At 37.0% G+C, this 24,400-nt stretch overlaps 2 protein-coding genes across 3 annotated transcripts in view; one reads left to right on the forward strand and one right to left on the reverse strand.

Moving 5' to 3' along the window:
- Nucleotides 1-1,374: 1,374 nt before the first annotated feature.
- Nucleotides 1,375-5,079, forward strand: LOC149017680 (uncharacterized). Its single transcript, XM_089152005.1, has 3 exons — nt 1,375-1,509; nt 3,469-3,894; nt 3,983-5,079. Exons 1-3 carry the CDS (start codon nt 1,474-1,476, stop codon nt 4,208-4,210), a joined length of 690 nt encoding a protein of 229 aa, XP_089008131.1. The 5' UTR covers nt 1,375-1,473; the 3' UTR covers nt 4,211-5,079.
- A 474-nt stretch (nt 5,080-5,553) lies between these two features.
- Nucleotides 5,554-24,400, reverse strand: part of LOC149017681 (hyperosmolality-gated Ca2+ permeable channel 2.1-like) — a 39,963-nt gene continuing 21,116 nt past the window's right edge. For both annotated transcript variants that reach the window (XM_089152007.1, XM_089152006.1), the window contains 7 exons: nt 11,959-12,257; nt 11,164-11,443; nt 10,066-10,344; nt 6,772-7,005; nt 6,503-6,634; nt 6,219-6,396; nt 5,554-6,108 (listed from right to left, as the gene is read on the reverse strand). In XM_089152007.1, coding sequence (XP_089008133.1) covers nt 6,032-6,108; nt 6,219-6,396; nt 6,503-6,634; nt 6,772-7,005; nt 10,066-10,344; nt 11,164-11,443; nt 11,959-12,257 — 1,479 coding nt within the window. In that variant the 3' untranslated portion in view covers nt 5,554-6,031. The remainder of the gene's footprint in view (nt 6,109-6,218; nt 6,397-6,502; nt 6,635-6,771; nt 7,006-10,065; nt 10,345-11,163; nt 11,444-11,958; nt 12,258-24,400) is intronic.

Genomic DNA, 24,400 nt, shown 5'->3' on the forward strand with positions numbered 1-24,400 from the left:
ATAAACGACATTGACGCTCACTAGCATGATAATTAAGATAATCGTCCAGTCTTTCAAGATGGCAATCTTGTTTTTATTGCTTTTGTTATTGACTAAGGGAGTAGTAAACAAAGGTAGACTTGTTTAATGGAAAAGAGAGAATGAATTTAAGTTTGTTTTAATGCGTATCCAAGGAGAAGTTAGTCATCTCTGTGGGTTTCTTCTGGTTTGTCAAAAGAATAAGATTGGATATCATAGGAGATATGAAGATGACCAATTTCTTATTATATAAAGGTTAGTGTTTTGATGAAGTGAAGGTGAATTGAACACGCACCAACAAATAATACACTATGAATTAAGAAACAGAAAGCAGAGAACTTTCTTCCTTTCTGAAGCATTTCTTTTTGGGAGGAAGGAGAGACCAGCTGTGTCGGACAAGAGAATATTACTCTTGTTTTCAAAGCCTTCAGTCAACTTGTGATTAATGGATCTTACTCGTGTGGTGCACAGTGGTGGTGTCTATGGTGTTCATCGTTGAATACACGCCACGTATACTCTATTCAATCCCAACCACTCAAAACATGGTTTAGTTTAATTGAAGAGAAATCAGTTTTGTTTTACTTAAGTTGGTTAAATGTGCAATTGTGCACCCAGTATTTTGAGCGGCTAGGATTTAATGAAATCCACATTGCATGCATCCAACAATGGGCACCGCATGCTTTAGTAGTGCGTCTGACGTGGTGACGCTTGTGGTGCCTACCTTTGGATTGATCTACATCATGTGGATTTCATTAAAATCCAGCCGCTCAAAACACTATGTATGCGGTTAAGCAACTTAACTGAAATAAAATAGGTTTTCTTTAAAATGAACTCAACCATATTTTGAGCAGTTGAAATTGAATAAAATCCATGTAGTATGCATCCAACGGTGTGGCACCATGCAAGCACCACCACGTCAGATCCACCACATCATTAACGGGGATAATTTTCATTAGAAACACAAGATTGATTACATTTTTTTACCTGTAAAAAGAAAAGAAGAAGAAGAAGAAGAAGATTGATTACATTTGGCACTTGTCGGTGTTTATCCAGTAGAAAATCCTGAAGAAAGCCCAAGTATGCTTATCTGGGCCTGCTTTTCTATCGAGCCCAGGTCCATATTGCATGGTCCATGTACAATGGCCAGATAGGCGCACTGAAAGGCTAAATTAAGATCTACCAAAAAAAAAAAAAAAGTCTAAATTAAGAAAAAACGATTGGATTGGAATCTTTTTTCCCCATAAAAATGAGTTTGTGCCAATCGGTCCATATGAAAGAGATTCCAATCTGACGGACGCTTTTTATCTTAACCTAGCCTTTGTAGATATAGCCATGTCATTTTTTGGGTTTCGCAGGGCGAGGCCTCCGTGTGGGAAGCTCGGAGCAGAGGCTTGCGAAGGGAGAAGAGTAGCGTTGAACCTAAAGCTTAAACAGTAGAAGATAGTAAAGAGAAACATGGCGCTGAGCGCTTCTGCAACATCTAGATTTCAGGTAGCTAGACTTGCATATAATTTATTACTTTTACTTGTTCACTGCTTCTATTTGTCTCAACCAGAAAGATCTAGCTTGTAAAAGACTTCTGATTTTAACAGCAATGGAAATTAGAGTCTTTTTTTTTTTCTTCCTGTATGGGTTTTCTTGTTCTCAACTCGAGACTTAGACCCGTAAAAGGAACCCCTTAGGTTCGAGGAAGCTTTTGGTTTTTAGTATTGAATGGTTTGCTTGTAGAATTTTGCAGTAAGCCAGTGATGGGTTAAGCTAGTTTTATCGTCTTGTTAATGAATATACGTTTTCTCTTTGTCTGGGGAGAAGATAGCGGAGTAGAATAGGGACGATGGGTTTTCTTTTGTTCATTCCGTAATACGTACAACTACCTTTATCAATTTACATGGGCGTTTAAATCATTTTTAATCTTGTTTAAGCTCTATGAATCTGTCGAATCCCAGGTTTAAACTACCGACATTGCCAACTATGAATATTGTTGCATCAAAGTTTTTTCAAGATTGGTATTCGTCAAGCATTGAGATATACACCCCGAGCAGTCCTCTATCTTCTTTCCCTAAACTTGGTGATTGTTTTGATTCTGAATGTACTTACTAAACCTTTTTAGTTTTGTAGGTATAGTACTTCCTTAGAATTCTTTCTTGATTATTGATCATTTATCTTAGTCTGTTGAGAGGGAACTTTCAAGCGTGCACCATCTTTATGTTTTGCTCTGACCATAGATTTTTTCCCCCTAATTTCTATAATGTTTATGCCTTTTACTTGTTTCTTTTGATTGATCTCACTTATTCCATGAATCTTATAACCTTGATTTCGATTTCTAGTGCTTCACTTAGTCACTCTATTACTCTATCATTTAACCTCAAGGATCCTTATTCAACCATCTTTAAATTCCTTCAAATTTAATCCTTGATAATAATTTATATTTTTTCCTTGATCATTTTGTTAAGAAACCGAAGAAAAACCTGATTCGAACCCATTTTCCTATAACTTTCATTCAGCCATTCTTTTGCTAGCATAATTAGCCTCAATTGCAAACTTTTAGATCATCAATATTGGTAATATTATAAGAAACCAATCCCCTCAATATCCCTTTTTAAGGCTTTATCATTTGGATTTTTCTGATGGTACTGGAAGTCTTTATTTTATCTGCTTGGACATGTACTAGGACATTGCTAGGGTTGGACACTAGAAGCTACTCCCAGGGTTATGGCATATGAAAAACTAGTATTACTCTGTGGAAATTCGTAGTTGGGCCATTGAAAAGGAAGTGCCCCCTCAATCATAAAAGTAAATGTTATTTATGTGAGAAAGAAGAGCTGATTTCCATATACTGTTAAGTAAGATTGCTGTGAGCAGTTTGTTAGTCATCCTTGATCATCTTAGCAATGTGTGGATGCTGTTCACTTTATCCCTACTATTTTGTAAAATTCTCAAAGTGCATTCTATGGAAAATGATCTTGTATTCTTTGTGGGTTTTTATCTTTTATATTTTATCTTGGGAGGGTGCTGAGGTTGGGGGAGGGTTTCGTAGAAGTAGGTGAATGTTCTGGACGGTGAACACTGACAGCACCAGCAATTGGTGCTACTGGTGGAGCAGTCCTATATGAAGTGGCATATGCAACTAAAGGTTTTGTGTTACATGTGCATCTGGCATCTTTTGATGTGAAATTTGTAAGAAAGGGAGAGCATGGACAACACAAGAGTTGGTGTTAGTGTTTGGACCTCTACATGAATATTTTGTTTCAGTCAGCTATATATTGGATAGGGTTATATTGTTGGAAAGACTTCTAGTTACATGTATGAATATAGTTGGTGTTAGTGTTTGGACCTCTACATGAATATTTTGTTTCAGTCAGCTATATATTGGATAGGGTTATATTGTTGGAAAGACTTTTATTTACATGTATGAATATTTTGCATTTGATATCTTTTATATTTGTGCAGACAAAGTTTATTGAAGACCACAGTTATCTAGCCCATAAGCTCCCACAGTTTTCATGCACTCAGAATTTCCAATCATTTCAAACATGTTCAATGAGAAGAGCGGCCATTGCCCATTTCAGTGAACCAAATAAAAAAATGGCACATGTGAAGAATTTCACAGAGAAGATCTCGACTTCTCTTCCTGAGCCAGTGAAAGAGTTTCCTTGGAGGAAAGCAGAGGATCAGGTGCTGCAGCACTTGTTGATACTTGGAGAGAAAGCATTGAAATGGTCTTTGATAACAGTGTTCATTTATAGGTTCTTATCAGATGTAATATTTGCTGTCATGAGAAACAGAGAATTGATGATTCCTCTTGGTCTTTTCATTGGCTGCACGGTGGCTGACTTCTTGAAGGAGACTTCTCAGGAATTGTTTCAAGGGAGCAAGGTTTGCTACTTTCTTGTTTGCTTTCATTTAGCAGTCTCTTTATGCCTTTTATTGATGCTTTCTTGGGTGTGTTTTTCTGGCTGTTCAGGAAAAGGGTTTGAGATGGCACCTTCTGGGCATTGGTTCTTTCTTTCTATTTGTTAAATTTGTCTCAGTATATTTCACAATACAAGGGCAAGTATTTCTTTCCCATGTTGGGAATGGCGGGTTGATGCAGGTTCTGTGGTTATGGAGAAAATTACTGGTGGAACATGACTCTGTTAATGTGGATCTCTTACACCAAAATGTTTCTAAACCCAACACTGTTGAAGGTTGAAAGGCACATCTGTTCTCCTTCCAGATGGATTTTGGCCATGCTGAAACTATGCTTCATTTGAATTTGTACTACTTGTGGTAGCTGTGCCATAATTTCATTAGAAGATGGCCTCTAATCCCGAGTCTGATGTCTGACAATAGTAGACGAAGCGCAGACTTATGTTTGGAGTGAATGCCGTAAGTGTGGTAGATGCAATGCTGTCTTGATCAAGCTGATATACATTTAGGATGAGGGGCATCAAAGATCATCGAGCTTTTGCGGCTGACACTTTATACTGGTGGAAGCTACCTTAGAGGAGCAACCATAACTCTATTAGGAGCTTGAATCATCTCTGGCTTGATTGGTTTACGGAAAGGCATGTAAAAGACATGGAAAGTTCCAGTAAATCATAGGATATTAAAGTTGTCCTTCCTCTTGTTGCATTCGTTGTGATTAACTAGTTGTCCCTGCTAAATGGAGCACTAAATCATTCATTTCCTTAGCATGAGCAAATCATAGAATTTTTGGGTTGTTCTTCCTCTTGTTGCATTCAATGTGATTAACCGATTGTCACTGGGTGTCACTGGGAAATAAAGCAATAAGTCATTCATTTCAATTTATTTTGGAGGAAAAAGTTGTCGTTGCTACTTGGGATTCTGTTGAAGGCGCTAGCATTCCCCTAAACTAGTGGCTCAGTCTGTGCATAGACATGAGAATGGCTTTAGAACCAGGTCACCAAAATTAAGAAAAAAAGAATATGTAGTTGTAGCATGGTTCAACTGACACATTGTTGTTCTTACTCCATCTGGTTCTTTTGGGTACCTCTCATTAGTCCTTGTGCCAGCACGAGCAAATTCGTCTTGATACAGGCTGATACAGGGTCTCTCTGATAAGTACTTGTCTCCTGAGCTGCACAATGGATTTTGCAATTTTACGTAGTTACAAATGAGAGGAGAAAGCAAGGTTTAAAGTATCGGTATCGAGTATCGTATCGGTCATGTGATTTTAAGAGACGTATCGTCTTGTATCGAGTATTGTATCGCTCTAGCTAATGTATTTTAGTGTAATTCAATGGAGAGACGTATCGAGATGTATCGTATCGGTTAGGTCAAATATGGATACGTATCGGCTAGTATCGCATGGTATCGTGGGATACTTTAAACCTTGGGAGAAAGTGAAATTACCACAGAAATGGCTCTCATCTATGACGTCATGCTGCCCACATACGTCTGTCAGAGCACCCCATAATCCATAATTGACAAAAAGTCTATTATGAATGTTGGAGGCTTTTCTAATATTTTAAATAAAAATAAAACTGATAATAAATACCAAACAATTTAAAATAATAAAATAAATCTCCTAATTAAGAATGATAATTGATATTAAATAGAGCCTAAATGTTCAAGTTCAACCCACGATATGGGGTTAAGATCATCTATCACATTGTACATAAGTCAAATTGCAAATAAATCTATCTTTTCTTCAATGGAGTTACCCGAGTAACCACCCGATAGTAGTCCATGTTTGATGACAATGATCCTTTGGTAGACATACCGTATGTGGCAAACAAATTATCTAATTTGAACAGTATGATGTCACAACTAACATTGCTCTTAGATGTTGAAGAGACGATATTCCATGCCTGAGAGATGAAGGACCAAAGTTGGATCACTTGATGACATGAGCAGACATTCTACAGATCAGGCTTGAGAGATATCATTTGTATAATGTGAAGAAACAGCTTCCAGCAAGCATCACCGTTCCATCTAATTACTTTGTCAAGGCACCATAGAATGATGGAGGTATAAAAAGAATGTTGAAGAGAAACTATAAACACAAGATTCAGCTCATTCTACTGTTCATTGCATCTGAGCTTTTCAGGATGGCCCATGCTCTGCTAAATTGGTTGGCTCCATTTCCTGAGCAGTGAGGCACATAAACAGCAACTCAGTACTCATATTCCAGAGTTTTTTCTTTTTATTTGGGTGGGAAGGGGAGGGGTAGTGAATACTAAAGAGTTCAACCAAACCTGGCTCCATGAACCCTGGATCCTGGATGCTGTCTGCATCTATAGAATGATTTGAGTCCTCAGCTGTACATAGACCATGCGTATGTAAATTCAGGGTCAACTGAGAACAAACTGGCTGCAGTTGAATCTCCGAAATCTGCCCACTCTGCTCTGCTTCTTGATCCATTTCAAGAAGAACCTATGCCAAACCATATCAGTAAGACTGCAAAGAGAGAGAGAGAGAGAGAGAGAGAGAGAGAGAGAGAGAGAGAGAGAGAGAGAGAGAGAGAGAGAGAGAGAGAGACCTCCATAGAAGATTTCATACAAATGGAACGTTGTGAGCTCAGTGTCAACTGACAATAAGCTGATTGCAGATTTTGATGAATCAATGCCATCCTCCCATCCTGCTCATCTTGCTGATCCATCTCAATTAGACCCTATATCCAATCATAACTCTGTTTGCAATGAGCATGTCCATGTCTATATCTATGGCTAATCATACCACTAAAGACTTGAAATATGCAGTGTTTGGAGGGGGTTGGGGGGGGGGGGGGAGTTGGAGAGAATGGATTACCTCTGCAGAAGAACTCTTGAAAATAGGATAGAACCGGTGCCTGCAATACTCATTGAAAAGTAATGTGAACATCACCAGTGGAATAGTGAATCCCGCCGCAACTGATTTTTCTTTTAATCCAAAAACCCCAATGGCTATTATTTGCATCAACACCAATGAGAAGATTGTTGCATTGTGCACAATGGGCCAATACTGCCCACCAGTGTCATACCTCGACATATACACATTAAGAATCTGAAATGTATATTAAAAGGAGAGTATAAGAAAGGACATAATTGTACAGCAAATGTCAAAGACTTTCAACCATCACACTCTGAATGGAAACCACAATCATTTCTTATATCTTAAGAAACACTAATCCATTTATGAATTCTAACAAGCATTGGCATATTATATTTGCTTCTTTTATCACTGTAAGCATGGGCATATGTACAACATGAGCAAGTCTTATAATAAGACTTCCCCAGACTCGCCATACAGTCACCAATTATGTTAAAATTTGACAGTCAGGAGGTTCTTAATCAAAATTTGTTTTTGGTTGTCTGTTATCTAATGGCTAGCAATGATGACCACCCCTAAATCCTAGAAAACGAGGGCAAAAATACATTGGATGTCAAAAAGGGATTCCTTCTCTCACAGAACTTGGTGAATCACACGTCTTGTAGTTCATACATAGGGATCCAAGGATTTCGGATTTCAACGAAGACCGAAAAGATGAGAGTATTTACAAAGTGAATCCATAAAGATTTCATGTCTATTAACATAGTATTATAACTCTAGTTATGCAATATTTTGGGAGTAAAATGAAAATCTCACCCTTATTTTGAAGCAGAATGAGACAGTTCAGGAGAAAAACGAGAGGAAACATGCAATAAGGTACAGCATATATACAATTCTGGTGGTTCTGATTTCAGCTTCTATCCCCTTTAATGTGTTCTAAAATTTTGTTTGAAAACGAGGAGATAAACCAAATGTACAATGGCAATCAAACAGAATGATGACCTGCCTACACAAAGCATTTGTCACTAAACATTAAGCCATCCCAACTTCCCACAGAAATAGAAGAGACAAATTCTGGAGATCCAATAAACCACCTAGTTCCCAACAACTGTGACTAAAGTATTGCTAAAGGTTTAAGCAACAAGCCCTACCTCTCAGGTCATACTCATCAATAATATAATGAACCAAGTGTCATTAACTATGGTCCTACCAAGGATCAAGATCTCGGATTTCAGGCAGGTTTTGACCACGAGAAACTCAGATATGGCCAAGATCGGTACAAACCATGTAAAACCAGGGACATTCCGGGTAAAACTCGACATGTGGTTGGCTGCTCAAAAGTGGTTGAAACTATCAGTCAAAACTACTAAAACTCGTTGAAACTTGCCCAAACTGCTGAGTTGTAGTTAAAATGGGTCATAACTGGGCATTTTTTTAATTGAAACTACCGAAGTTTTCAAAAAATGGTTAAAAATACTAAAATTTCAGAAATATTATCGAAACAAGGGACTTTTAAAACTAATCCACTATTTCTTCTCGGATTATGAATTAAATAGAATTTTATGCCCCATCTCAGTAGAAACTTGAAATATGAGTCCTACCATGTCACTCATCATTGTGAACAAGATTCTAGGGTTTAATTATTTGAATGATGCCTTAGAACCAAGCTCACTCCAAGATCCTCTTCCCAGAGAATCAATAATCTTTTAGGGCTGTAGTTGCCTTTGGTATAGGGTTTTGCAACAATAGATAGGAGCTAGGGCAGGGTGGGGTTATAATGGGTTTTGGCCAGGCTTGTAGGTATAGGGTTCTTGAGTTCAAGCTTACACCTTGTTGTAATTTAATTTTCAGAATTCAATTTCAGTTCTAGGATTTGGGAAATTGGGGTTTTCCAAAATATAGGGTTTCTAGGGTTTGGATCAAGCTAAGGTTAGGGTTGAGTGTCTCTTAGGGTTCAATGAGTCTAATCCTAAAAGGGTTTATGGTTTAGGTGAAGGTTGAAGAGATCTAAGAAATTGAAAATTGGAGGGTTGGGGTTTCTAAAGAAGATGTAATTTCCAGAATTTTTAGGGTTTAAGTATGGGAGGGGGCTAGAGTATAAGGTAGAAGGTAGGAATTTTTAGGGTTGCTGGAATTGCAGGGAACTAAATTTAGGTCTGAATTCTACAAGAAGGATGGTCAAGGTCTAGGGTATAGGCTCCTATGGGGTCTATACTAGCTGCTGAACTTCCACGATCTGTAGTATAAACTCATGAACCAGCAGCCCAGAACTTGAAGAAGAATCATAAAATGAATTCTGCAGAGTGCATAATAGAATAGGGTAAAACAAAAAACTTATCTAAGTAGCACATTATCTGCAGCAGTAGGTGGTTGCGCACCAAAACTTGAAGAAGAATAGCAGAAAAATTCTGCAACACAGAATCAAATAGGTGTTTGCAGAGAAAAACAGATCTGCAGAAGGATGTAAAACTGCAGAAAATAGATCAAAGTAATCAATCAAGTTATGGGATAAGTAAGAGGTAAGCAATAGAATAGATCAATTTATATATTCATCTGATCTAACTATAAAATAAGTACAGCAGTAGGTGGCTGTGCACCAAAGAGAGGAACACTGAAAGAGAACTTCAGAAGAGAATACTTGAGAACAACACTGTTTTGATTAAAAAAGCTCTGATGCCATATTAGAAAACAAGCTTTAAATAATCAAAACAGCAACTGAACTTGAACAAAAAAAAGAGAGAAGAAGAAGCAGAGAAGAGAGATGAAGAACCAACAGAAGAGGCCTGTGATTCTAGCTTAAGAGTCTAGAATCACAAAGCCCTTTTATTTATAGCTTCTAATGAATCTAATACAACTTAAGAGACAAGTTATTGTCCTCTAGAAAAAAGAAACAAAAAATTACAGCTTTAGCAACTTTCTAGCTCCTAAAATAGAAAGTTCTGAAAATAGAAACTACCACTAAAATAGAAACTATGTTTTTTAGAACTCCCAAAACTTATGTAGCAAGAGTCCTACATTAGAAATAGAAAGTAGAGTAGCATTACTAGCATTATACTGTTCACGTGAACAGTAACGTGAATAGTACAAATAGATTGTACTGTTCAAGTGAACAGTACCATGAACAGTAAAAAAAAGATTTTACTGTTCACATGAACAGTACTGAGAACAGTAAAATAGCCCAAAGTGCATATACTTCACCATATGATACAGTCACAGTTTTAGTGATGCTAATCCTCTTTAAATTTGGAAAAATTAAGTCAAGAAATAAGAAAATTCTATTTGGAGAAATCTCACCTGGTTACGGTACACAATATATCCGAGACAGAAATAGGCCAGCAAGAAAGGCAACATTAGAGGAGCCAGGACTGAACAAGTGAACCCAAGAAGTACGAACAGAAGAACTCTTGGAACTTCTGTGTGGTATGGAAAATTTAGGGCACTGAAGAACGAAACATCATTGCTTTTAAGTATGAATCTGTAAACAAGGCTGGATAACAGATTGAAGATTTGCACAACTTCACATGCCAACCCTGCCCAACCTGAGGTTAAAATATATGTGGTGAAGAAAGTAGCCTGCAAAAAAAGAAAAAAAATGGGTAGATTAATCAATGTTATTCACCCAAAGGGTAAAATGATTTAAAAAAATAAAAAATAAAAAAATTTACCAGCTAACAGCCAAAGTATCATATTTTGCTAATTAAAAAAATGAACTACATGGTTTCGTTGGTAATGGTCATTGAACTAGGAATTCATGGATGATGGTGGCCATGGTAAAAGAAAGAGAAATATATTAAAACAAGGATTATATTTGAACTAAAAATTTTCATAAGGAAGAAGGATATAGAGACAATGCAGATAGTTTTTACCCACATGTCACCTGTGTGGACACCAATGGACACTTCCCCAACTTGGGATGTCTCAGTGTAGATCCATGAAATAGGACACTAAAGGCACAGGGGCAAGCAAGAGAGGGTAAAAAAAAAAACAGAAACAGGGAGAGTAAACTATTTAAGGAATTTAATAGATGTGCAGAATAAGATGCAAGCCTCAATTACTCACAAATATAAGGAACTTCTACCCAACAATGATAATATTTGAAGACAAGATAAATGAATTTGTAGGACACATAGACGCATGTAAAGACATGTGACCACTAGTGCAGTTACTTATATAGTAAGATTTAAATTATTTTTGAATGGTTAATGTTAAAAAAAAAAAGGAGAAAAAAATGAGCTCTACATCACCACTTTCCCATGTCACTGAGTTTAGGTTTTTGACGTTCACTAAGTTTCACGTAAGTATTGGATTTTGAAACTTGCATGGCTGCACCCAGATCCATGCAACAAAGGCAGATGATCAGATAGTCTCTTACAGATTAGAAGCAATAGTCACCTGCCGTGGTACAGCTGTAGCAAGATCAGCAGGTATGGAACCTGGCTTAGAGATGAATTTTTGCAGCTGGTCTATGACAGTTCCAGAGAGCACATTACCAAAGAAAACATTCCAAATTGTGAAGTACAGGACTTTGCAGCATGCACTCTTTTTCCTGCCACTACGTGATATTGATCCTTCCACTGCCGAAAAAAACATCATTACTGGAGGGACTGTGTACAGGAACAACAGCAATATCACACTTGGTAGATATCCTGTAACCAGCCGACTAATATATGCCCTGCATGGAAGAAAATGGTAATCTGTTCATACATATATGCCTCTCTTAAGGAAATCAGTAACTTTTCCCCAATATGGAATAAACAAAAGTAAGTAGATGTATTTCTAGAAGCAAACTTGGACTCCCAACAATATATTACATAAAATCGACAATATGGTATGATGTTTAAAAAAAATTGCAATCTCTCCAGACCACAAAAGACATAGGAGGGAATAAAATTATTATTACAAACTGATTTAAAACAAAATCCACAAAGAGTGAATTAAAACTGACTTTCCAGGAAGCACTTTTCTGTTGACATGTCTTTAGAGATTACGCTTATCATTTTATATGAAACATGCTGTACAAAAATTGGAGAAACAGATTAGTTGTGGCCAGTTTGTTGAAATTAACAACTTAATTTCTATTATGAGGTCAATATGTGAGTCCAACGTACATCGAATGCAAGGACTCGAGAACACAAAATATTGATAAACAGAAAGACGTTAACCCTTGCCAAAAAATAAAATACTTACTTTTTCAGAATACCTTGCAGAAATGGGAACTGATGCTGTAGCTTTTCTAGTTGAGTCAGGCTTTGCACCAATGCGACAGGAAGCAGAAACAAAATGGTGAAAACAATTGAGGCGAGAAGCGTTAATCTCTTACGAATCCAAATCTGCTTATAGGGGATACAAAGATTTGACCAAAAAACATCTTGTGGTTCTGGAGCCAAGTCAGTGATCCATGACATGGGATTTGAAGATTGACGAACAAGAGAAGCAACAACAGCAGCATAGCGAGTCCTTAAAAAAACAAAAGCAGCACCACATTCCTGCATAGGGGAGTTAAATACTTCAGGTTGCTTTGAGGCAACTTTCACAAGCATCTATTTAGTTATGTGAATAACCTATTAAGCTATGTCAATGGCATATACACGGGATGATGTTCTACACTAGGAAGTAGATAGTAACCAAAATATGTTAAACCAGGAAAAAAAAAAAAATGGAAGCTCTGACAATTAGATCAAACAGATAGAGGCAGAAAAATTACTAAAACCTCATTTAGAGAATCAGTAGAACAGAATAAAAGAACCAAACTTGAAATAAGGTATTTGTGTGCCAAATCCTAATCCAAAAAAGAAGATTTGAGCATGTCAAGGGGATCTAAGTCACATAATCTTCCCCTCATAAGATACCATCTCTTTGCAAGGTACCCCCATTGTATAAAGTTTCTAGAATTGGACCACCACTGGAAAGACAGGATTGGGTTGGAAATCAAAGCATTCGTGTTCCTTATGTGAGAGATTTTCCAAAGAAAGGAAGTTCAACAAATCCAACAAGTGACAGAGTCCCTCTCCCACTGTTCTACTTAACTACAGTAGATGCTAACTGATATTGTCTGAGGTCATAAAATTCCGCAAAAGCTGTCATTCAAGACAATTCATGAGTGAGGTTCTAGATCTGCAGCCCAAGAAGAGGCTAATTTGGTAGTTCTATACTTCTATTACAACTACAGTTTGGACCTCTACAATGCAGTCTTGCCTAGTCACCTCGTTGGCGCATTGCTACATTCTTTTAGGGTCACCTTGGCAATGACATGTTGGTATTCTTTAATGTAGTGCACGTTAAACCCCCAAGGTAAGCAAGGAAGAAGTGCATTCTTGATGTTGCTTCACACATTGAAAACAAGTGCATCTGTTCTTCTCTTGCCCTTTTTCTAGTTCTCTTTGGAGAAAAGCCCTTGCTTCCATTTGGCCCCGCTCTCATTGGGTTTTGAGTAACTTTTCAAGTACCTCTATTTGTGTCCGGATTAGTAGACTTGTTTTCTGTGCCATGGTCCACCATCTATGGTGGGAGCATAATCTCAGGCGTTGGTCATCCAAATCTTGCTCTATTGACTTGATTTGGAATGCTATCCACTTTGATGTTTCTGCTAGGATCATCTATATTTTCCATCCCCCGGTTGTTGATTCCCTAAGGAACAAGCTCATTGTTGTCTCCTGGGGGCTCAACTCCCAATTCCATCCCTCTCTCCGATCCTTCCCCTATTGGATCCTTCTTGTAGTTCAGTGTTTCATTTAATTGAATTATTTCTTCATCCAAAAAAAAAAAAAGTTTCCTTTCATCAATCCCCACACTAGTTCTACGGTATTATTGGAAGAATAGGGCAAGGAGGATCTTGAGTTGGTACTACTTTGATTTGAGGATCAAAGTTTCCTCTTTTGTTTAATTTCCTATGCTAGATGTAATCATTGGACTTTCCTATAAATAAAGTTATTGGCTATAAAAGGCTGACAAACAAGTAAGGTCTCCTGGCTCAAATTATTGCTCAGAAGGTTATATTCATTTATAGGCCCCAATGGGGTATTTATAGTTACAATCTGAGTAAATGCTAATCTGAGTAGGATAAGGAAATACAAAGTAAATAGAATAGAAAACCAATCTTAGATATTAGGAAACCTAGTCTATCACGAAATATGAAACCAATATAAAGAATGTAAGAAAACAAAAGATATAACTAAAAGAGGAGTCTACTCCAATTAGGAAACCTCAATCATACTTCCAACACTCCCCTCAAGTTGAGGCATGGATATCACACATGCCCAACTTGGCTAAAATAGTATAAAACATCTGTCTAGGTAAACATCTACAACTTGATCTTCAAACTTCATTAATAGCTTATAGATTACGTCTTCCTTATAGACTTCCACTTGCTTTGTCCTCATCTCTACCGCAACTTTAGGTCTCCAAGGAAGAACCCAAGAATAAGGTAGAACCTTTAAATGTTGAGAAGACCAAATTTCTACGCAAATTTGAGGGAAAATATATTTTTGGGGTAACAACTGCTAGGGTACAACAAGAAAAGTGAAACTTTAGATTTGTAGCAATGTAAGATCTCTAAAGGAAAAATTTGCCAACTAAAGGGACAATCTCCAAAGGTAAGGGAAAATTTGTCAAGATAAGTGACAATCTCCAAAGGTACTAGAGATCAAGTTCTGCAAAGGCAAACACCAAATCTACAACAAGGTTAGTCTCCAAAGTGGAAGATGTCAAGGTAAGGGGCAAATCTCCAAGGGTAACAGAGATCAGGTTCTGCACAGGTAAAACAAGTCAGATCCATAGCAATGTTAGATCTCCAAAGTGGAAGGCAAGGGACAACTTTTTGAAGGTAACAGAGATCAAATTCTGCACAAAGAAGTTTGAAAGTGACAGAGATCAATTTATACACAAGGAAGTTTGAAAGAAAGGTGTTAGAAAACAAGCTTTAAACAATCAAAATAGTAGTTGAACTTGAACAAAGAAAAGAGAGAAGAAGAAGAAGAGAAGAGAGATGAAGAACTAGTAGAAAAGACCTGTGATTCTTAGCTAAAGAGTCTAGAATCACAGAGCACTTTTATTTATAGCTTCTAATGAATCTAATACAACTTGAGAGACAAGTAATTGTCCTCTAGAAGAAGGAAACAAAATATTACAGCTTTAGTAACTTCCTAACTCCTAAAATAGAAAGTTCTGAAAATAGAAACTACCACCCAAATAGAAACTATGCTTTCTAAAAAACTCCCAAAACTTATGTAGCAAGATTCCCACATTAGAAATAGAAAATATAATCAAAACAACATCAAAATACTGTTCATGTGAACAGTAACGTGAACAGTAAACTCCAAATTTACGTATACTTCAACAAAAGGCATTCGAACAATGACTTGAAAAATGTAGACAAACTCTTGAAGTAAATATTGAATTGTATACATCTTCAATCTCCCCCTCATGTGTAGCTTTACATGCAGGTAAAACAATGATAAAGGAAATCAAGGTAAGATAATGACCCGAATGTAATTAGGAGAATTCTTAGAAGACAAAATTCAAGCCAATGGGTAAACTTGGAAAGGAAGAAATTGTAATGGTAAGATGAAAGTAGCATGAAAACAAATCTAGAGAAAATGACAAAATTTGAAAGGTCCAGCTAACACTTTTTTTTCTCCTTACGAATATTTTTTAATTTACGAAAGAGACCCCCTGAATATATGAGAAACATAGACAGACCCCTAAATATATGGAAATTCACAATTAGACCCCTAGAAATATAGGAATTTATAAATAGACCCATGGATATATGGGAATTTACAATTAGCCCCTTAAAATATGTGAAATCACAAATAGACCCCTGAATGTATAGGAATTCACAATGAACCCTTGGAAATATGCGAATTCACAAACCAGCCCCCTAAAAATTTGAATTCACAAAAGAGACCCCTGGAACATCAGTTTTTTTGTCCTTTTCTCGGTATTATCGCTGATTCAGAAAAAATAAATACTATTGTTGCTGGTTTTAAGAAGGGAGGAACAGTTCAACAGAGACCCTCAATGGCGGAAGGAAAGAAAAAAATCTCACAATGGCAGAAGGAAGAGAATCATAACGATGGTCTTTTAAAATTTGATAGAAGATATTGACGATAGGAAAAAAAAATTTCATGTCTGGTTTCGGATTGACGAAGAAGAAGAAGTGATGGGGAAGTGATACCAACAGTGATGGTGAAACTTACAGGGGCTGTATAGAACTTACTGGAATTTTTTTCCTTTTTCATTTCTTCTGTTTAGCAGGGACAATGGCTATTCCTATTCTGCAGGTATGATGGTTGAAAGATGGATTGTCGATGGCGGAAAGGTGGAGGCGAAGGCCATCAAGTATCCAAGAAATTCAATAAAATAAAATAAAAAATTAAAAAAAAACAGAACAAACAAAATAGAGTTGAAAATTTGAGAAATGAAATTTCAGAGTTAGACAAAGCGATCGTAGATCAAGAACTGATCACAAAACAGATCGCAAAGCAGACAAGATGTAGTCTCAAATCAGATCTGAAAAACCACAGTGAGCCAATTCCAAAAACCACAAACTACACTGAGCCAAGAACACAAAGCTGCAAACCAAATTGTAAACGAAACCAGATCTTCTAAAATCACAAGAGAAATCAGAAAATAAAAAAAATCAGAGGTGAAGAAGAACGACTAAAAGCCAAGAACATCGATAGAGGGTTGCAGGTTGCAGCAGCAGCAAGAGGTGTTTCAGAATCGAGAGAGAGATCAATTCTTCCTTTTCTGTTTTTCTTTTTCTCTTTTTTTCCCTGGGTTCGGTGGTAGTGGAAATGGTGTGTTTTAGGTTGGTTCTAGGTTGCAAGACGATGAAGAAGAAGAGGCGATGAGTTTCAGGTTGCAGTTAATGGAGAAAAAAAGTAGAAGGCGATCGTTCTGGTGGTGCGATGGCTACTGCAATAATTATTTAGGTTGCAGCGATGTGGTTTTTGGTGGTGCTGGCTCCGGTTGCAGTGGTGGAAGGGGTAGTAGCAGCGGCAGCAATGTGGTTTGGTTGGTGCGATGACTCAAGTTGCAGCGATGGAAGGCGTAGTAGCAGTGGCAGCGATGAGGGAAAAGAGAGGGACTTGATTCCTCTAGTTTTCTCTCTCTCTTTGCTAATCGAAATTAGGCTCTGATACCATGTTGGAATTTGAAGATATTATTGCTTAGAAGGTTATATTCATTCATAGACCCTAATGGGGTACTTATAGTTACAATCAAAGTAAATCCTACTTTGAGTAGGATAAGGAAATACAAAGCAAATAGAATAGAAAAACCAATCTTAGATATTAGGAAACCTTGTCTAACACAAAATATGAAACCAATATAAAGAATATAAGAAAACAAAAGATATAACTAAAAGAGGAGTCTACTTCAATTAGGAAACCTCAATCATACTTCCAACAGTATTGGCTATAGAAGGCTTAGAAACGAGTATGGTCTCCTAGCCTTTTCTCTGGTTTTTATCTTTTCCCTCTCACCATTTTGTTTTCCCTCTTATTTTTCTCTCATCTACATGGTATCGAGCCCGCAGGTGCTCTAGATTACTTTCATTTTGAAGCCATTAAAGTTCACAAACATACCCACAACCCTTGGAGACTTATAGCTGCAGGTTGAGGGACTTCTAGGTCATGTTTACAGGGGCAGCAGCACCTGAAACTACAACTTTCTTCTCTTTCAAGAATCGATGTAGTAAAAAGCACCCAAAGCTTCATTTGTTGATGGAGGGTGGAAGCACAGCATCAGGTCTTGCTCTTGAGAGGTAAGCACTCTATTTCTGCTGGTTATGAAAGCCCTCTTGGAGGATTTGAATGACTGTTGTTGGAAGCATCGACTGACCCATTGATGTTTGTTGGAGTGTCGATTGAATGCCCTGAGTAGTGTGATTAATCTGCTAAAACCCTTGACCTGGAAGTTGTGCACGATCGAAGGTTGAATTTGAATCTCCCTACTATTCTATGTAACCTATTTGTGAGAATCAACTTATGTTTTGCTGCCCTATTTCTTTGGTTTGATCTTATTTGGTTCACATTTTTTGTTCAGTTCAGTTAGTTTGAAGTTGGTTTTAACCTATTTCTGAGTTGAAAATTCTGTGATGGCTGGAGCTAAGACTGAAAATAAAAATACCATGACCAAGGTGTGATGTAGGAGAAACCCTAGAAACTAGGGGACCCACAAAGAGGGCTACTAGACTCTTAGAATTAAACACCTATTCTTGACAGATAGTAAAGAAAGGAATTTGCAGCACTTGAAATCTGATTAATCACGCATGTAAGACAGCTAAAGTAGAGAAATAAACACAATAAGTCTTACTGGTAAGCACAACTAAACAAGAATCAATAGGGAAACAAGGGGATGGGGATCTTGGCACTATAACACTAAATTGAATGCAATGGTATTAAGAAACTTAAAGAAAAATAGAGTTGTCCTAGTCAATATCAGATTTCTAACAAGGAATTCAACAACTAACAATGTAAAGGGAGTCTGGGGAAGTTTTTGTTTTAAACAAAACTACTGCCTAAGAATAAATGAGAAATATTTTGGGACAAAAAATGTTACCTGCTGATCTTGGCTGCAAAACAGGGGTTAGAAAGCATCTAGGAACAGAAATAAGAGTGGGGAGACTAACAAAAGACAACTAGACTGCCGTATAAGGGAGAAAATAATATTTTCAAGTAATGGCGTATCCTAGGAAAGAGAGTAGGTGATAAGAGAGAGGGAGAGAAAGAAAAGAAACAAAGAGAAGGGAAGGGAGACTAACAAAAGACAACTACACTGCTGTATAAGGGAAAGAGGGAAGAAAAAAAAGATTTTTTTTTCCTGCAAGAAAAAACAGAATCGTGGGGTTGGGGAAGAAGAAGAAGATTTCCAGGAAAGACTCTAGGTCTTTTTTGAGAAAAAAGAGAGTAGATCTTTGTAGAGGAGAGCAAGGGGAATTTTTCTAGTGGGAAACAAGGGTGAAAGGAGGAGAGAGATTACCTGGAGAGAGGGGTAGTACTGGTTCCGCCAGGAGAGAGAGAAAAAAAGCAACATGAGCTCTTTTTTTTCTTCAAATTCTTTCATTCATTCATTGCCCAAAAACGAATTTGATACAAGGTTTAAATAAAAAAATTGATCCCTCACAACCCTACATGTTTAATTTCCAAAATAACCCCAACTTAAGTTGTAAATATAACCCAAACTCAAAATAATTTAAAATTGGGCCCAAATAGACTTTAGGCCCAGCCCATAAAGACTCAAACATGAAATTAAAATATTTCAATAGTAAACTACTACCCAACCCACTAAGACTAAGGAAAATAACATGACAAACTGCCTATGGGCAGTGTTTCTCATTGAACCATAGGATCCTAGCAATCCGATAACCTCTAAACTCATCATCCATCCACATAGATGCTGTCGTGGGATGATCTCTACGTCGGCGTCGCCGGTAAACTCGGAACTGCTCACTGATGTCCTCATCAAGGTGTTATCCTCTTCCTCCCATCGTCTTATTGAACATAACTTGAAGGAGTTAGTATTTTCCATTAGTGGAGGAAAATTGTTAGAGTAGTGATTCTTGGAAGAGGACACTAGGACCACTTGACAAGAAAACCTAACACTACAGACCCTAATTGGGTATTTTAGGACAAATGTTGAATTCTATGGAAAAACATGTTGTGGACCTTGTTTTCCATATTGATACTGCCAAGGAACTCTTGGGAATATCTGAACATTTTATACCTTGGTTAGAATAACCTTTCCCATATATACAAGCTATCCCAGGAGTTCTACTGAGTTGATAGGAGGTCAGCCACAGGCCACTGCACTCTGATTGATGGTAATCTTATATATTGGAAGAGTAAGAAAAAGCTATTGTGGCTAAGTCAAGCGTAGAGTTTGAGTATAGAGCTATGGCACAACTTACTTGTGAGCTGATACAGACCAAACACATGCTGAAAAAGCTTGGCTTTGGTGACGATTCATGTATGATATTATAGTGTGATAATTAGGTTGCCATTCACATTGCCACTAATCCGGTGTTTCATGAACGTACAAAACATATTGAAGTCGACTATTACTTTGTTTGTGAAAAGTTGTAGCAAGGATTGATTTCTCCAAAACATGTTCATACAGGAGAACAGTTGGTGGGTTGCTCACAAAGTCCTTAGGTGCTGCCAGGGTTGACTATATTTGTAACAAGCTAGACATGTTTAATGTCTATGCTCCAGCTTGAGGGGGAGTGTTCTAGGGGTATTATTGGAAGAATAGGGCAGGAGGATTTCGAGCTGGTACTACTCTAATTCGAGGACCCAAGCTTCCTTTTTTGTTATTTCCTTCTTTGTTTGACTTCCTATGCTAGACGTACTTGTTGGACTTTCCTATAAATAAAGGTACTGGCTATAGGAGGCTTACGCCATGAGTAAGGCCTTTTAGCCTTTTCTCTGATTTTCATGTTCTCCCTCTCACCATTCTGTTTTCCCTCTTCTCCAAAATTTTCCGTTTATGATTTTTATTTTCCCATACCATCACTCATTTACAAACCAAATAACCATCAAAACAGCCTCAAATAAGGTTCTGAGCACTTCCAATTCTTCACCTTTGATGAAAAGTTAATTAAATTCTATCTAGCAAATACCCTAACTTCCTATTCCATCTAAAACCTCCTTATTCAATAATATCCAAAATAAAATCTGGTCATCAAAATCCTTCTGAAATTTGACCACATCATTACCCAAACCATAAGCAACAACCCCCAATCCATCCACAGATACCCTATAAATTCTCTACTTCTTCCCTGGAAACCCTAAAATTTCCACAGTGCAAAGCAATATCCAAATCCTCTGCAAATCTGACTAGTTACCCACCATAGCCTCCAAACAAAACCATTCAAAATTGGATGAGTTCGGACCATTAGAAACCCTAAATTCCCCTTAGGTTATGTTTGGATGCCAATAAAAGAAAAGGAAACTTCCCAAAAAAAAACTTGTAATTTGAGGAGAAAGACAGACACAGTAAACAATCATTGCATCATTACAATTTTTGTCTCAATACGGTTTTCCTCTTTATCTTTTGTTTTCTAGGCATCCAAAGTAACCTTAGATTATAAATTCAGATATCTGCAAATCAAACCCGAATTTTCTATTTTCTTCGAAATAAGCATTCAAAACACTTCCATGAAACTTAAAACCTTCACTAATAGTGTCCCCTATCGTCTACTTGACTAAACTAACGCTAGTCCTCAAGTGGACCCACCCCTGTGTTGACCTACTTGAACTTCGATGGTTCATAGTAGATCCTGGATAATTGGATCCTAGTTGATCTCTTATAAATTAGGACTACATCAGTTAGGATGGTGCAAGATGCATGATCCATGTGTAGTCAAACATACCTGAAACAAGAGGCGAAGCCACAAATCTCAATGGCATGGCTGCTGCAAATAGCCTTTTTTTTTTCTTTTTTTTTTTTTTGTGAAAATTAGAAATATAAATAACAAAGAAGAGAATATTCACTCTGACATCAAATTGAGAAAAGAGAAGTGTGTAAGTTCATGAGGGAGAAAAGAATCAAAGATATCAGAGGTGGAGAAAAGAATCATTGTTGAAAAGAAAAAGAATTTCATCAAGAAAATTGAAGAGGGGAGTGTCTTGGTGGAAATTGAGAGGCTAATGAGTTAACCAAATCTGAATCCTGAACTCGCAGGTTAAAAAATTGAAGCATCAGACACCAGAGGATAAAAAGGTGAAGTATCAGTTTTCTCAGATTGGCCAAGGAGGAAAAACTTCTGATCAGAATTTAAGGTTGGAAAACTGTAGTTAAGGATCCAAAGAAAGTTTGCACTAAGCATGCAGCAATTTTGCACCACTTGGGTAAATATTTGACCATCTTTTATACTACTATTGTAATGCAAAGAACTAAGGTGGATAAGGATGTGCTAGAAACACTAGGAAAAAAGAAAAAAAAAACTGAAGGTGGACTAATCAAAACCTATAGGTAGAAGGAGATGCACAATGATTTCACAATTCATTTATGTAGTAATTGAAAAATCTATCCAAAAAAGGAAGAATATAATGAATCAGTGAAATGAAATCTTGGTTGATCTTCATTGAGAAGTTGAGTAAGGAGTAGCTCTTTTGGGGGTTTCTAGAACAAACTTTGAAACCGAGAACCCCTTATTTATCTTTATCTTTATCTTTCTTTGGTATAACCATATGGTGGGAGATCTCGTGAGATCTCTTTGAGATCTTGTCAAATCTCTTTGAGATCTCGCGAGATATCTCGGTTTTTTCATAAACCGAGACGAGATCAAGGTCAAGATCTGCGAAATGGGATATCTCGTTGAACTCTCAGTTTTTGCCTCATTTTTTGCGGATTTTAGCGAAAGTTTCACTTGCAACTACTCTTGGCACATCTACAACATTAAAGGAAGCTCAATCATCCTCTACTTGTCTTATGAACTTATGCATTGTATACTTTTATCATTCTATTCTCAAAAGTCAAGGTTGTAATACTCATATGGATGGAATCTTGATGACATTTAAGTTATTTAATGTATTTGATACACTTGATTTTCATTTATATGCCTTAATGGTTTTATATTACATGTTATATAACCTTACATTCTCTAATCCTACAGCATTTCGGTTTCACACTATGGGTAGACTTAGAAATCATACTTAGGGCTGTTTTCTCACAAATCCAAGGCTACTAGTGTGTTAAAAAGTCCTTAAATAGGCTAAATACCAAATTTTAGCCCAACTGGGACCCTAAAACCCACCAAGATGGGCTACTGAGTTGACGCCCAAAAAATGGCATATCTCGACCGAGATCTCGGTTTTTCATGGTAGTGAGATCTCGCTCTTCTACCATGGGTATAACTACTTGATCCGAATGAGAGAAACCCTCATGTTAGATTTTGAAGAGGAGGGGGGGGGGAGATCCTATAGGAGCCTATCCAAAATTTTCTTTTGCCAAGCCCATAGCTAAAAACCCTACTTTCTAATGATTACGAGGTCATTTGGACATGAGTCCAATCCTGAAAATGCAGCTGTCTCGCTCTTCTTCTTCTTTCTTTTTTTAATACTATAAGGACTTGATAAATTTCGAAATTGAGAAACCTCTACGTTAGTGGGTGCTATCAGAGAACAATCAGCCAATCTGAATTTGGGAATTACTATAGATTTTTCATTGGTAGAATGGAAAGGATTAGTTGAAAAAGTCCCACAAGTAATGAACGGGAAGATGGAAAATTTGGAAGAAGAATGGATTTTTTGGTTAGATGTATAGAATAAAATAAGCATTTTATTCGAACAAATATATAACCAAAATGGATGGTTTTGTGCCTATTACCTGGTCTTACTCCTGAGTTGAGACTTGTTGAGATTTGCACAAGTTATGGAGATGCTGCCTTGGTGCACAAGTCTTGGAGTTGTTGTCTTGGCGCACAAGTTTGGAGCTGCAGCCTGGAGTTTTCTTTTTGGATATTTTCTATTTTCCTTTTGTTTCCATTTTAGTTACTTTCTACTTTAGTTGTTTTCTATTTTGGTTACTTTCTATTTTTCTTACTCCTTGGTTGACAAATAATCTTCCTATGATAGTTTCTTTTTAGTAGATTAGGGAGATTCTATGCAATATGTAACTTTCTTTTTTTCTGTAACTCAATTTAGGAAGTTTTCCTAAATTAAGATTTGATTTAACATTATAAATAAAGTACTAGGGGAAACCCAACATATACATGCAAGCTCTCTCCCTTTTTTCTTCTCTTCTTTTCTTTTCTTTTTCAGTCTTCTTAAATTTTTCTTCTTCATTCTAAATTTTCTTTCAGTCCCTAAGCTAATTGCAGGTGTTGAAATTCTAACATGGTACCAGAGTAGTGACTATAGATCCTATTCTGAAAATATTAACTTTGCCGGTTTGAGAGTCATTTGAAGGTTTTCTTGTTTGTGGTGAAACTCTAGTTCATCTAAGAAGAAGAGCTAGTGTTTTGATGAAGATTGATGAATTTGCATGATGAATTGCAACTGATATTGATTCATCTCGCTGCTGCTATTGCTATCAATTTGCTTCTAAAGCCGAAGATGAATATGCTATTGACTTGCAATGGGATTCTTTTTCTAATATTATGCTCTTCCTTTAGAATTATTTTATCTTGTTGCTGGTTGCTACCACTTAAAGAAACTGCTGCATGAAAGCTTTGATCTACCTTTGCAAGTGTCACTTAAACCAAGTTTGGATGAGTGCTCGTGGAACGATTTTTTTTGCTATTCTACTGTCTGTGGCTACTTTGTTTCACAGTAATTTGTAACCAGCAAGCCCTTATCTATTGTCATTTTATCTTCTCCTTTAGATCTTGACCCACTACTGAGGTACCTATTTTTATTCCTATTGTCAGGCTGGTTTCATATAAACAAGACTCTGTTTCGCTGGTATTGCCTTCTATATGCCTCTGGGTTCGGAATATACTTCTAATACAGCTGAGTGGTCCTATGCTTTATTCCCCCTTCTATATCCCTATATTCATGATTTGGCTGCCCGTTACATCCTTCAGATTCAATTTATTTGATTTTTCATGTACGGAAATATCTCCTTCCATAATTATGCGTCTCTTTTATACCATATTACAATCTTGCCAATAGAGTTTTTC

Source organism: Hakea prostrata, chromosome 4, assembly GCF_041222555.1.
Source record: "Hakea prostrata isolate BN-2017 chromosome 4, UWA_Hpros_2, whole genome shotgun sequence".
Taxonomy (NCBI): domain Eukaryota; kingdom Viridiplantae; phylum Streptophyta; class Magnoliopsida; order Proteales; family Proteaceae; genus Hakea; species Hakea prostrata.